Source organism: Acanthaster planci, linkage group LG04 (genome assembly GCF_054643075.1).
Source record: "Acanthaster planci isolate LZ-2023a linkage group LG04, COTS_SCS, whole genome shotgun sequence".
In the NCBI taxonomy this organism is placed as follows: Eukaryota; Metazoa; Echinodermata; class Asteroidea; order Valvatida; family Acanthasteridae; genus Acanthaster; species Acanthaster planci.
Window position 1 is genome coordinate 6,711,470 of NC_141780.1, and position 14,949 is coordinate 6,726,418.

General features: G+C 40.7%; 1 protein-coding gene across 2 annotated transcripts in view; it reads left to right on the forward strand.

Annotated features, from left to right (window-relative positions):
• Nucleotides 1–476: 476 nt before the first annotated feature.
• aass (aminoadipate-semialdehyde synthase) overlaps nt 477–14,949 on the forward strand; it is a 38,188-nt gene continuing 23,715 nt past the window's right edge. For both annotated transcript variants that reach the window (XM_022253335.2, XM_087135877.1), the window contains exons 1-8: nt 477–583; nt 5,002–5,275; nt 5,955–6,131; nt 7,192–7,344; nt 7,831–7,977; nt 10,183–10,261; nt 10,975–11,102; nt 12,055–12,338. In XM_022253335.2, the coding sequence (XP_022109027.1) occupies nt 5,036–5,275; nt 5,955–6,131; nt 7,192–7,344; nt 7,831–7,977; nt 10,183–10,261; nt 10,975–11,102; nt 12,055–12,338 (1,208 nt within the window). In that variant the 5' untranslated portion in view covers nt 477–583; nt 5,002–5,035. The remainder of the gene's footprint in view (nt 584–5,001; nt 5,276–5,954; nt 6,132–7,191; nt 7,345–7,830; nt 7,978–10,182; nt 10,262–10,974; nt 11,103–12,054; nt 12,339–14,949) is intronic.

Genomic DNA, 14,949 nt, shown 5'->3' on the forward strand with positions numbered 1-14,949 from the left:
CGGAGTGCTAATGCATTGCTAGAGTGAAACGGTGCGATATTATATTGTCAATTCTGATAGCTCGATCAACAGCAACAAACTGTCTAAAACAGTGTGAGTCCGAAGTTTCCACTGTGTCAATTAAGGAGCCGTGTAAAGGACAACTCGAAAAAGAGTTGTCCTTAAGGCCTATGGCTCCTCTCTATAGGTGATGTTCTCTCTTTGAATGTTCTTTCTTTTTTAGAGTGATTTCACTCTAAAAAAGGTGAAAAACCGCTCTTTTGGGGTAGATTTATAAGGGACTCTCTTTTTGAGGGTAAGGTTTCCACTCTATCTTTTGCCTTCAATTTATGAGAACAGTTCTCATGTGGTGCAGGAAATAGTACTGAATAATGTCCTGAACAGCCGTCGGATAAATAAACATAGGCATGGTCTGAACACTCTTTTCCCACACACGACATTCATATACCGTAAGAAGTTGGGTACCTGTCTAAGGCAATTGACTTCGTTTTTCCGCCCGCTGCCGCTACGTGGGTCTTCATCGTGGTCGCGTCGGTCGATAAAACACGGGGTAGACGTTCAATTGGGAGGTCAGATTTTCAAGGTAAAAACACCGCTAGTACTGAAATGAATTACATGCTTTAACTCTTACGTTTCTGGCGCAAAACAGAACGATACACACTCTCGGAGAGCAGCGTGTACCCCCACGGCAGCGCGAGCTCATGGTACTTTATAGACACCCGTGCACGATCACTGGACACTGCATTATCTACCGAAGGCCAAATAAACTGCACGCTCATTGGTTAATCGTGTGGGTGTTGTGAAGGTGTGTAAGGGGACATCGGTTATAAATATCAGCCGGCCCTGCGCTTTGCTTAACCTTTGTTAATTTGGGGTCAGGATACAATCTTTGTAATAAACACTGATAGGGCCTAAACCTTTTTGATATTCTTATCGTGTAACCTATGCTGTGGTACAGATAACAAACAAGCCATTTATTACATCAAATTGGCCTATGTGCGATCCAGTCAAAAATCAAAGTAGGCGTAGGCTGTCATTTTTGGTAAATTTGGAGAGAGTTTAATAATCCACACAAATAATGTGTCAAGTTTCCAAATTTTATAGTTACTTGCAATCATCATTGCCATTTTCCGCTTATCGTTTAGGTCTATGGCTATGCCTTGCAGCTATGCTTGCAGTATGCAGTAACTCAATCTGTAGGCATGCTGTTCTGTAGTTCCAACGTTCATCTACCAGAGTCAAGTCTGCCTGATATGCGACTTTTTTTCTTTTTTTTCCTTCCATTATTTTCTTTACTTTCTCAATGAGATGACATGGTTACTGACTATGCATGTTTTGAAACAGTTCTGTATCCGGACATCACTTGGCACACTGTGCGCAAACCCATGAGACTGGTCAGAAAAAGTGCTGAATTTGACATTTTTAGGGCATGATATCACTTTGTGATGGCCAATATAAATTAAAAATAAACTACTGCAAGGGAAAATTAGTGACGTCTGTACATGTATGCATTGAGCAAGGACTACTTAGCAAGGACCATGCTCTATGGTATATGCATATGGAAAATACCACATGTTTTTCTTTTTGTAAGATTCCTCAGTGTTGGAGTACTCTTCTCCAATTTGAGTACAACTCGAGTACTAATTATTACTTGGCCCATGCTCAATCGTAAGTTCTAAAAAAACAAGTACTCGGCACATACTCGTAATTTTGTACTCGGACTTGACCCTTAACTTGACAAGTGTACTCAGTTAACTCAATTCTAGTCGCGCAGTACTCAAAAAGAAATTGGGATTTTTTCGATACTAATTTTTCGATACTAAAGTTTGACCAAAAATATCACATAGTGTAAGCCACACATTACAAGTCACGCAGTGTTTTTATCATCTGTACATTGAGTATTCGTGAACAGGTGTTGGCAAGTGGCAGCTCTCGCAGTATCGCTGGTGTACATCAATTCAAATTTCCATAATGTTTTGATTTTACAATATACTTGGATGTACTCGATTATCTTTTTACTCGTAGTCAGCCCTTACTCGGACTCTGAAAAACCTGAACTCCGATTTTGGCCCAGGACTCGATTAAAAAGTACTCGAACTCGGCCTGTACTCGGCACTTGTGTACTCTGAAAACTCAGTACTAGAGTTTTGGTACTCAACTACATCACTGAGATTCGTACGCTTAGTGGATTTTCTTTTTCAAGGGATATTAAGTCCAAAATCAATTCATTATACTGGTCTGGCTCCTGTGTCCAACGCACTAGACTAGTGCCACAAAAGTAGACTTGGGAACAAATAGCCACTGCATTTTTTCTTAAGAATCCTTCAATATTTTCCCTGCTAATTTGACTTTTTAGGACAAGGTTTCGTTGTCTGTTGGCTGATAAACAACTGTGGAAATGAGTGATCTAATGTATAGAACTCATTTGGTTTTCACTAAGTTTCGTTGGTTGGCCTACTGGCAGAAATGTGTGCATTGTATGTATACAAGAAACATTTTCACAATAAGAGGTGTATACCATAGTTCCCGGCATCTACTCCATGTACATGTTTGTTGCAGTTAGCATTACATGTATTTAGCCGGCTACCTACATGTAGACAACACCCTTTTTGATGCATGTACATAAGTAGACCTATAAAAGGAATTAAATCATCATCATTGATTATGCAAGACCTGTGGCATTTTTAGGTAACATTTGTATTTTGCCTTCATGAGACAGGGGACTTCCCCAACTGGGTTCGAATTTCAGCAAGCGACATTATTTCTTCTCCTTTCCCCCCAAATAAGGAATATATTCTTGTGTCGTTACTTTACATTGACTCACATCTCATGATGCATTGCGATGATCAAAAGATTTATTTGGAAGTGGAAACTAATTTGGAGCTCACTTGTATTTGGAATACATGTTTTTTTTTAATTGCCCTGGGGTATTTTTGTAATTACAGTTGACCGTACATGTACCGTAGCTCGGGTTGGTAGATGGCAAATCTGTCTGACATTTTGCTGTCATCCGCTCACTCATTGTTTTTCAAAAGGCTGGCATCAAACCTGATACCATGTTTGCATCCTATGAATTTTTAATGTACAGCATTTTGTGATGTCTGACATGAGAACATTGTTTGAATTTCAAGATTAGTATTTATGAGCATTGTTCAGTTCCCCCTTCTGGAGCTAACCCGTCAAGTAGCCAGCCATGAAGGCACCCACACAGTTGCTACAATTCATTGGTTCAAAGCATAGCATCTTATATCGGCAACTGTAATTGGCCAAATTTTGGACAAGTACAGTTGTGAATGATGCCCAATTCAGCATCTGGGAGGGGACACACTCTTGTTAAATAAGAATATGTCCCCTCCCAGATGTTGAATTTGGGCACAATTCAAAACATGACTCTGCAACTTTCTAAATATATCAAGATCTCAGAATATTGCTTTTTTAAAAATACACAGTATTAACTGAGCTCAAACCTCATGAGGTTACTTGCACATGTCGTGCTAGAGCACGCTTGTTGCCTCAGATGAACATAATGCACAAATGATGGACTGCACCTTTACATATAGACCTGATCAGGTTGAGACATACATGTTTGTTATGTACATGTACATGTGCTAGTACATGTATGTATTTGTTTGACTTTTTTAAGTTTATATGCTGGACCAGATGGTGCAGGCAGTACATGACTGCGCGTAATACTGCTTGTCTCCATGCATACCAGTACATGCAGGTACATGTATATGACTCGTGGTGTTGATAAAAAAGGGAAATGAAGCAACTCATTTTAATTATTCTTCGACCTGACCCTTTATGGAAATACTGCAGAGTACAGTGTTCTAGTGAGCATACATGTACATGTATACGGGTGCACATTTACTAGTATGTACATGTACATGTATGTCTGTATATTGTATGTACTCAAGTTGGCAGTCTGTGCCAATTGTATGGAACAGATGGCACCTTGTATGTGCTGTTGAGTGACGTTTTTCAAGTTTTTGTCATCTGATATTGAATTTTTGCATCATTCCCAGAAACTAGACAAATTCTTTCTGTTATTATCCAAGTTTTTGTTTTGTTTCAAATAAATGAAAAATACTGCATGGAGAGTTACGAATGCACAGTCTCATAAGGACTGTGTGCTTAGTTTGCTAAAAGGATGCACATGTACATGTACATGTGTGTTCATGTATGCAAGCCTGGTTGTACATTAACATGTATTTTTTGGATTTCACGTTCATAGCCATGAACATTTATCAGGCTAGTGGTGAAGGTCACTCTGAACTTCAGATGTTGACGAAACTAATAGCTCTGTTTCTGGTTACAACTATCTGGGTTGTTATAAAGATTATAATGTGCTTTTTTATTTATCAACAAAAATGGCTTCTCTGTAGGTTTCAGGTTTATTTCCATACTATACTGAAAATTTGTTGTACTTAATGCTATATTTGATCAAATTACAAGCTGTATATTTAAATCAGTTGGTTGATATGATTTGGCTCTACTATCAATCAATTGTTGCCAGATTTCCACATTCATGTATGTGTACATGGGTGATTCCAGAAATTAGGGATCCAAAAGTGTGACCCTTTTCGTGTTCCTGCTACATCTGACCTTTATTATTTGAAAGGGAAATATCACCGGAATTGATTTCAAATTATTACTATTTATTTGGCAGGTTATTTGCATTAATTCATCACTCTTGGAAATTAGAAAATCTGTTATGAACTTACAAAATCATATGTCAGATGAACAGTAACAGAGACACACAAAAAAATGGACCCCTAATTTCTAGGATTACCCACATACTGTACATGTACATAATATGTGCGTACATTACAGTACATTTTATAGCTACACATAGATACTGGTACCGGTATGTAATTAGTAAAGGCAGTTTTATTTAAAGGTTGATCTCTTTGATATGTATGGTTTTGGATACTTTTATCTTGAATGAAAAAGGTCTTGCTCTCAGTGCACTTTTTAATCTTTAATCTGGGCTCTTCACAGTTTGAAGAAGTGGTGTGACTCATCAGCACCAGCCATGTTACGTGCCAACCGCCTCAAACTAGCCCAGCAACTACTGCGGGCCTCGGCTTCTCCGAAGCAGTGGCGGCACCTTAGCAGTAAAGGGGACAAGCCGGTCATGGCCATCCGGCGAGAGGACTATGGGTCACAGTGGGAACGTAGGGCCCCCCTCAACCCTCTGCAGGTCAAGTCGTTTGTAGACAATGGGGTCAAGGTCTTGGTTGCCCCTTCCAACAGGAGGGCCTACACCATGGAGGTATGCTGCAAAAGGAAAGTGTCCAATTTACACTGAAACTCCATACCAGTACAGGCCTTGACTGTAGTGTTAGACCAGTGTACAAATGATACTGCAGGCGAATAAATTGCATTCTTTAACTTGCCCTGTGGGCTAGTAAAGAAATCTTCCTGTTTGAAACTGATATATCCATCCTGAATGAATGATTTAAACAATCGTGAATTTTGACTTCAAGTTTTTTTATATTTGTATAATAGTTTTTAAATCCTCCACTCTTTAAGTTTAAAATTGACATGACTCTATACGTGTAGTAATGAAATAATAAATTTAAAAACACAGTTTTGCAAAAAATGAAGTCAAATGGGCTCATGAAAATGAATTTAAAAAAGAATGAGTCAACTCGCCCAGCAGGCTTGATAAAAAGCTTTACGACAAAGTATGTGTACCATCAGGATTGATGGTGAAGGGAAGTTCTAAGGAAAAGTAGGAGATTGGTTGGAAGCGCATAGTATTTTTTTTTCAAGCCAGATGTTAGCTTGTGTCAATCAGAGAGGTGTGGTAGTGGGATAAAAAGCCAGCTCAAATTTGTCGTTTGAAGTCCAAGTCAAAATCATCATGTACGCATTGGTACATGTAGTTACTGTTGCTAGGACTTTTGATACGGATGCAGATATTCAGCTCCTCGGTGTCCTCTTCTCAGGATTACTCCAAGGCAGGTGCCGTCATCCAGGAAGACCTGAGCGAGGCCTCCCTCATCCTGGGGGTCAAGCAGGTCCCCATCGAGCGTCTGCTGGCCGACAAGACCTACTGCTTCTTCTCCCACACCATCAAGGCCCAGAGTGAGAACATGCCTCTCCTTGATGCCATCCTGGAGAAGGTCAGTGTGCTGGGCTCTGTGCCTGAGATCAGGTATACATGTACGCAAATGGAGAGTTCTGGACGTGTGGATTTTATCCAACGAAATTGAAATGAATTGTGTTTGTCGCTTGTATGTGCACAGTATCATGCATGCATGTGCAAGGGAAAAGTGATTTTTTTAAGAGAAGCCTCACTTGCTATACAGTGAATATCACTGCAGGTCATGTGTCTGTTGGTGTCCTGTGAAGGACATGGTGCATGAAGTTAGTTATTGTAATATCAGGCACTCAGGTAACAAATTTTAAGTAATAGCCTGAATTTGAGGTAAATGCACAATTGTAGCCGCCAAATTGTTTTACATGCATCTATTGCGTACAAGTTCCTCTTGCCAGCTCTAGACAAAGCATGTATGTTTATTTATTTAAGTCTTTTTTTAGTGAGGATAAGCTCCATCAGTGCACAGCACTGCTTTCCATAGTGGCCCTCAATTAAAATACATTCATTAAAAATTAAAATTATTATAAAAACCATTATATTTAAAAAACATAGCAAAAACAGTTTACTTACAATGAAGTTGCGTAGAACATTAATGCGGGAAAGAGAAAAACTTGTAAATAAATCAACTTAAAATACAAAAGTCTATAAATAAATATACATAAACATGTTTGATAATGGCAACTGGTGACTAGAGCACTGGATACTACCTTTGTGCCTACATGTAGCTTTGCCTTTTCAGTTGGTAACTTCATTTCCCCCTTCTTTAAAAAAAATGAAATAATTTCAACGTAAAACTTTGTATAACTTTGCATTAACTGGAAAATGATTTGAATTTCAACTCACTGGTTCTTTTCAGAACCACACACCTACCCCAAAGAGATGGTCACATAGTGCCACCACAAACCTTTACCAGTTCATACTTTCTCCGTGTGGAGTTTCAAGTCTTAAAATCATCTGTGTTCTGATTATCATTACTTCCTTGGCCTTTTGTCCCCACTCTGGTTAGCAATCCAGCTGCCATTTGGTCCTTTAACCCTCCCCCCAGTCTATCATAGAAAGTCCTTCTCGCTCCTCCATTGCAGAACGTTCGTTTGATTGATTACGAGAAGCTTGTCGATGAGAACGGGAAACGGTTGGTGGCATTTGGGAAGTTTGCCGGCATTGCTGGAATGTTGAACATCTTGCACGGCATCGGGCTGAGACTGCTCGCCCTGGGGCACCATACTCCATTTATTGTAAGTTAGAGGGCTCCCGGCCTGGCCTTGCCAGACCTCACTTGACCATAGATGACTTTGGTCATGTTTTTAATATAATGTATAGTAAAACATAATATGCCCACGTGTTTGTAGCTTCAGACACAAGGGTTGGACGCTGCCCTTGGTGCCTCTACATTGCAAATCAAACGTGGACCACAGGGCATATTTTCAGAATGGACATTTGGCCCTGAGCTGGACCAGGAGAAGGTGAAATTTTCTTAGTAATGGAGGCTCCTTTGGTAAAAACTGTGCGTTGCTGGTTCAAGAATGACTACATGTATGAAACGCAGTGGCATCGCTACCAACAAAATGAACACTCTTGACCAGCATGGCCCTTTTCAACCAGTTAGGGCAGTTCATTTCACGTGCACACCAGTTTTAGACCACACACGCTTAAGCAATTAAATGTCTGTTGTGATAAATGAGCATAAGGCTGTCTTTTTGTGTGTTCTCTTCTGTGTTTAGCACATAGCAGCGGCACACAACTACCGTAACACAGGCATGGCCATGCAAGCTGTGCGAGATGCTGGCTATCGCATTGCTTTAGGGGAGCTCCCTCACTCCATAGGGCCACTGTCCTTTGTCTTCATGGGTTCCGGCAATGTTTCACAGGTTAGTTTTGGTAATCAGGTCTCTTGTGTTTTTTTTTTCCTTTTTAACTGAACCATTTTGTGTCGTATTTGCTGCAGCAATATCTACCGTGGCAGGTGTTGCTGATGGGATAAACCGTCAAGCATTACCAAAAATTCCATCAGTGGATGTGAACATGAACACACATCTAATTCTCCATTCAATTTGAATGTAACTAGGCCACCGTACAGAGTCTGTCACTGCAGCAAACAATGCGCCATGGTGGTGCCCTAGATTGCTGCAGATATGAGGGTACGGAAGAGACCATTCTATACGTCTGTACTTTACATTTGACAAGTTGTACCGGTAATATTTTGCTTGTACCTGTAGCTAACTGGCCGTGTTTAGGGTATACCTCATACCGGTAGAACATTTTTGGGGGTTTGGCATAGTCAGGATTAATAGTTAATCATCAGCCGTAATTAATGTCTAGATGTCATGCCTTTTGCACACAAATACGAATGCCTGATAGATTGTATGCACTCGATAAAGTTAATTGTGCATGTCCAGACACCATTAAACATTATAACTGTTGAGCCAATGAGTGAGGGGAAGTTTATACGCTGCGATGGCCCATTACTAAGCAAGTAAGAAATAAATCTTGTAAAGTTGCAAATATTACAACTGAAGACCCAAGTCATCTCTAATTTAAGTGAAATTGCCGTCATCTGACTTAAGCCTGTTGTTAAAAATTCAAGTAGCATCAGAATCAGTGGAAATTGTGTTTGTGTTGGGTATGTGGGTGGTCCATTTTTCTTGTGTCCCTGTCCCATCTGACATATGGGTCGAGTTCGGGCGGTCCGTTCTTGACACGAGTTTCGTGTTGTCACGCTCGAACGGTGGGAACACGACCCAAGAACACTGTTCTTGGAACAGGATCACACACCACCTCCTCGTCAGGATTTTACACGAACACACGGAAAAACTCGTGAGATTTGATTTTTGGACAGCTGCAAAAGTATCGATATGGATTTACAAAGCGGAAGACAATAGAAAGTTTTGCAAAATTAACATTAATAATTTTCCATGACGGAAATGAATTTTTAAATGGAAAAGAAGTTAGCCCAGTTATCCAACATTAACTCTCGAAGAATGCACAAGGACGCTGCCATGTTGCATGTCGCTTGGCACAAATAACTACTAGCGCTAATAACCGGATGTACATTCCCGGCATTCGAGCGACTGACCTATGAACAACAAATCGAGCTGTTCGTGAACAAACGAGAGCAAGCCACCCGTACTCAGCCATGTTTTTGTAAGTTCAGAACAGATTTTTTTAATTTTTAAGAGTGATGAATTTACAAATTACCTGCCAAATACATGTAGTAATAGTTTGAAATCAATTCCGGTGATATTTCCATGTCAAGCAACAAAGGTCAGATGTAACAGGGACACAAAAATGTCACACTTTTGGACCCCTAATTTCTGGAATTACCCATCTTCCAGATTTGTGTTTGTTCCTCATATTGTCTACTTAGATGCATTTCTTAATCATAAAATTGAACAATTTGGGGTTAGCTTAAATCATCAGGTGATCATCAGGCTTAAAAAAAAAATAAAAATAAACACACTTTTGTATTGCATCTAATAAAAAAAAAGACAAATTATGATGAATTTTGAGATACAACTTTTTTGCCCAAACATGAGAATATAGAGTACCGAAGTAGTTCTTGCATTAATGCCATTACACACATAGTTGTGTGTGTGATGCATTCACTTAGGTACCCTTCAGCAGTTTGCATTGAGCATGCTGAGATACGACATTTTAGCACGAACATGAAGGCATATCATAAAGATAAAATGTTTTCACTTTAATTATGCTGTAATTACACTATTTTTTTAAATGAAATGTACCCGTAATAATTTTTGATTAAATCTGAATCAAAATTCAGAAAAAAAATTCCTCAAAAAAATATGCAGCAAAACAACATTTTTTCTACAAGACAATGACGTGTACCGCACATGTACAATGTACATGTACCGTACATATATACATGTAGCATGAATTTTGTGATACAATTTTCTAGAACCTCTTCATTTGGTAATAACGATTGTGTGTGATATCTGGTCTGGTACTTTGACTCTGTATTTTTTGCTGGTAGGCAGCCCTGACTGCTCTATGACCATTTTTTGCCTGGAATGCATTGAAAGTCTTGTTTTTAACATGTTATTGTCTGTGTTGGCTAGGGTGCACAGGAAGTGATAGCAGATCTCCCCGTGGAGTATGTTGAAGCAAAAGACTTGAGGAGTGCTGTGGAGAAAGGAGGTACATGGATATCAGACATTTAGTTCTGCCTTGCCCTGTTTAAGAAAAAAATTATTCTGAAAATGGCCACAGATGGACTCATAGTGATCCCTCTCCATCCACATAACCTGTGGCATCATCTCCAACTCCATCATTACATGGAGGGTAATTCCATAGTTACCTTCTTCACACTGAAAGCAATATTGCACCACCCTGATGGATCAGATGACTCGACTTGAGTCATGAAATTCCGTCAGTCTCATCGCAGCTCAGTTAATCCGGCGTCTCTCCAAAACAGCCTCTCTCCAGTATTGTCCACCTTCCACTGAAGATAAATTCTGTGTCATGGGTCATTCCATGAGGTTGGGGCACAATTTGCGACGATGTCCATTGCTACGTGGGTTCCATAAAAATGAACAGCTATTTCCCTGCATGTGGATTCCACATTGACATTGCTATACATCTTGCAAAGCTGAATACAGAGGTGTGTATTACTTTTAAAGAGTAAACATGGTAAATGACTTACTTTACACGTCATCACAGGTGGTAAAAGTTACCCACATAACAAGGACACCGTCACAAATTGTGCCCCAACCTAATGGAATGGCCCTTATGCACATTACTCCCACAATAATCTCTCCTAACACTGTTTTGACTTGAGCATTTGGAAACATTCTGCAATCTAATTTCGTATAAATGTGCTATTCATTACTTATTTTTTTCAATACAAACAGATCACAGAAAGGTGTACGCCACAGTAGTTCACAGGAAAGACCACATAGTACGGAGAGATGGAACTGCCTTTGACAAGGACGAGTATGACGGACACCCAGACTTGTACCGTTCCACATTCAGTGAAAAAGTTAGTTTGTATTTTATGTCCTGGATATCAGTGGGAGTGTGCACGCTAAGTGTCCTCCAAATTCTAAATTTTAACATGGTGGGGACTGATCAAAAAAATTTCAAGGAGGGGAGGCCTAGTATGGGGTAGTGCATTTCTAGACTTATTAGAGACACATTTTTTAACATTTGGAATATAGGAAGGAAATAGGAAGCAGTTCAAAGCAAGTCAGATTGGGTGACATTCGTGTAAAGAATCATGAGTTTTTGTCAAGGTAATGTGTCTAAGACAAAGTCTTCCGGAATGTAAATGTTGGGCTTAACATTTTTAAAACTTGATTTACATGTAGCTTAGTGGCTATTTTTTTGAACACAGTTGGCAACAAGCAGCATGTACACGTACGCTGCCAGGCTGCTTCTGTTGGAAAACAGAAAACAGTGCATGTTTCTGGAAGGTGCCTTGCTGAGTGCACATGCACATATGGGGGAGGTTGAAAAATTAGGCTGGAACAAGTTGCCAAGTGGTTCAAAAAATTTGTGGCTCCTGACCAGATGGGCAGGGGTTCAAATCCAGCTGCTGGTTATAAGTTCCAGCTTTTGTCGAGCCACTTCACCCCTGTTTGTCCCTCTCCAACCAGGAGTATGAATGGGTATCGGCATTAGATGGAGAGCAACCCCATCCATGGGGAAATACACATATTCTTAGTCGTAGGAAACGAGATAATCACTGACCTAATGAGTCAAATTGCACAGAGCAGTCTATGAAAGCATGTTTATCAAGACCACAAACGTGTTTGCTCTTTCATTTCATGCCCGAGGACTGTTCTGTAATACAACCCTCCTCGGTGATGCACAAATGCACTTTGCACATGCAACATTGATTTCCTAACTCCTCCTTAGAAACCCTGATATTTTTGCCCCTCAAGCGATATTCTGAGTTTTTTCAAGGGCCAACATCCACTGTCTTTGGTTAGATTGCCCCCTGGGCTTCGTGCATCATCAATGGCATCTTCTGGAACATTGGCCACCCGCGCTTCCTGACCAACATGGACACCAAGACGCTGCTTAGCCCTGAGATGAGCCCCGTGGCCCCTGAGGCGCCGGGCTGCCCCCGGCTGCCCCACCGTCTGTTGGCCATCTGCGACATCACGGCCGACCCAGGGGGCTCCATCGAGTTCATCGAGGAGTGCAGCAGCATCGAGAGCCCCTTTGACCTCTACGATGCCAACCACAAGCACCAGCACTTCATGAGTCAAAGGTTAGTATACGTTGCTTTTTTAACCAGGTTTTTATCCTCTTGCTTTTTCAAGGATCCTTCAAAATCCCAGGGTTTGAAGGATTTTGCTGGATTGAGGACAGAACCCAGCCACCCTGACTTCACATACATGTAGTTCTTGATGCTTTTTATGCCCTTGTACATGTTGTAGCCTTGAAGCATATCAGAAAATGCATCATGCAGTAGGTTTCTGCACGTTGGAGGTTTTAGAGGATTTCAAAGGGTTCAGGAACTACTACAATGTAAGAAACTTGTGGAAGCTTCATAATGCTGAGTACATCCATAGATCAGGCCCATAATTGTGTTGGACTCGCAGTGCCCCTCGATCAGAGCCCAGGGAAATTTGTTAGGTATGTGTGCATGCAATCGTGTTTTGAATGAGCAACAGTCAAGTACGTGTAGCTTTTGTTGGATGGCGGAGCCAATTTGGTCAGGCTCATTTCAACAAGAATGCTGCTTATTATTTGAAACACACATTTGGCTACTGGTGTAGGGGTTCAGTTTGGGAATGAGATATACATAAAAATGTGATGTTGAACTGACACATTGCATTTTATACATGCAAACACAGGTTTACATATATACGGGTATGTATGTGATGCAGAGCATATGAAACAATGTGCCCAAGTAGAACGGTCGGCCTTGTGTCTCTCATTTTAACTCCTGTGGGGTTACTTGAGCATAGACAGTTTTTTTTGTCACTTGCTGTAAACCCAAGTGTTCCATGTACCCACGCACTTGCCTGGTTCTCCTCTGATTGATAGTTGCCTAATAGCCAGTCACATGGCTGTCTGCTTCTACGTGGTTACCAGGTTGAATCGTGACTTTCTCTGAGAGTCTGATTGGTTAGTAGATGTGTTGAGGCCAGTGGAATCACGGTTTTGTCAGCACACCTTTCCAATGACATGGAATCAAGTGAAATCGGATGCCAAAAAATCCATCTAGGCACCAGGTGTGCAGTCAGAGAGGTTTGATTTCTTTCAGAACACACCTGTTTGGTCTGTACTTACAATGGCCCGGTGGTCCGTCGAGCCAGGTAAACAGGCGTGACAGGAGAGACGTGCAGTGGGCTTATGGTTCCTGGTTAGTGCAGTCCAGTGGCAAACTTTGCCAGTTCATCCACGAAGAACAAGATATTTTGACGTACAGTAAACGTTGCTTGATAGGCTCACTTACAAAATGGGGGACAAGGTTGTGCCTCAGTTTTTCTTTTCCTGTCCAAGTACCGGTGTGAGTGCAAGAAGAATTAAATGTCACATCTTGGGTCAAGTTCTGCTGCAAACGTGTACATGTACATGTAGCTCGACTACTAATCAATTGTTTTCAGTAATGCACTTGTTGTCCACACGGTGTTTGTGGTCAATTATATTTTGAATGGTTGTATTCAAGCAAATTGTTCCTACCACACCGATAAATGAAATAGGCTATTCGTCAGTGAGACCATGCCTGTGGGCCTGGTTCCAGTGATCTACTACCTGTAGCTGGTCCAAAACCATCCATTGTTCATGTAATGTTGGTCGAATTCTGTGTGCGGGTAACTGCGGTCATTGCTTGTACTTGCTTGAGATTTCAAAGTTGTCGTTGCATTCATTCTCCCCTTTTTAAAACCATGCTTGTCCGTGTTTGGTAGACACTGTACATGTGCTGAATCATAATGCCTGTGATTTAGTTGGATGTATGTGGTCAGAAGATGGAAACATTTTCCATTAGCTGCCCATTGATAGGGAAATGTTAATTTTTCTTCTCTTGTGTTTTTCGTTTCACCGTCAAATCATCATGATCATCATATCGCTCTTCCATCTGTCATTCTGCAAGGACAAGGTTTGTATGTACTGTATAACAATAACTGTCCCACTTTGGACCAGTCAGTTCAGAGTTTGTATTTGAGCTTGGTCGTTTTGATTTCACTTAATTTTTCGTTACAAAAATTTGTTTATCTAACACTGTATGCAGGAAATGCAGGTGTTTTTTTTTTCATTTGGGCTCCTCAGCATTTAAAAACAGTGAAACCCTTCTGATGTGAGAATTGTAGATGGTTTTAACGAAGCATTGTTGTGCTTAGCTGTGCTCCTTTTTCTGTGGGCACTTTGCATTCTACATCTCTGTTTTTGTATTATCTAGACTTTCTGTTTAAACTCTTTCTCGTCTGGTTGTCATTTGACCATGTAGTCTTTTATTGGTTTTCATTTTTGTCACTGCCGTTGTAAGCAGCTTCTGTTTGACAGAAATTAACCAAACCATTTTCCTCATGTTTAACCCTATAACCCGCATCAAACCCTCCGAAATCTCCTGTGAGGTTCAGGGAGGATTGTTTCCAGGATTGAAAATGCATCATCAGTCTGGGCAAAGAGGCAACCGAACATCAAAATGTGGGTCACAAAAATCAGGACCGTGTGGGATTTTCAGGTCGGACAGTAACGGAATGTTGAGGCAACCCGGATTTCCTTGTGTGTAAAGCGGCAACGTGCACACGCTCAAATGTGCAGTGTTCACTCACTGTATGTTGCCCCATTTATAAAGCCTTTAAACTGAAAATTTGGGCGTAGTGAGACATGACAGTGCAGTGAGTGTAGTGAAAATGTTTCAGGACTAG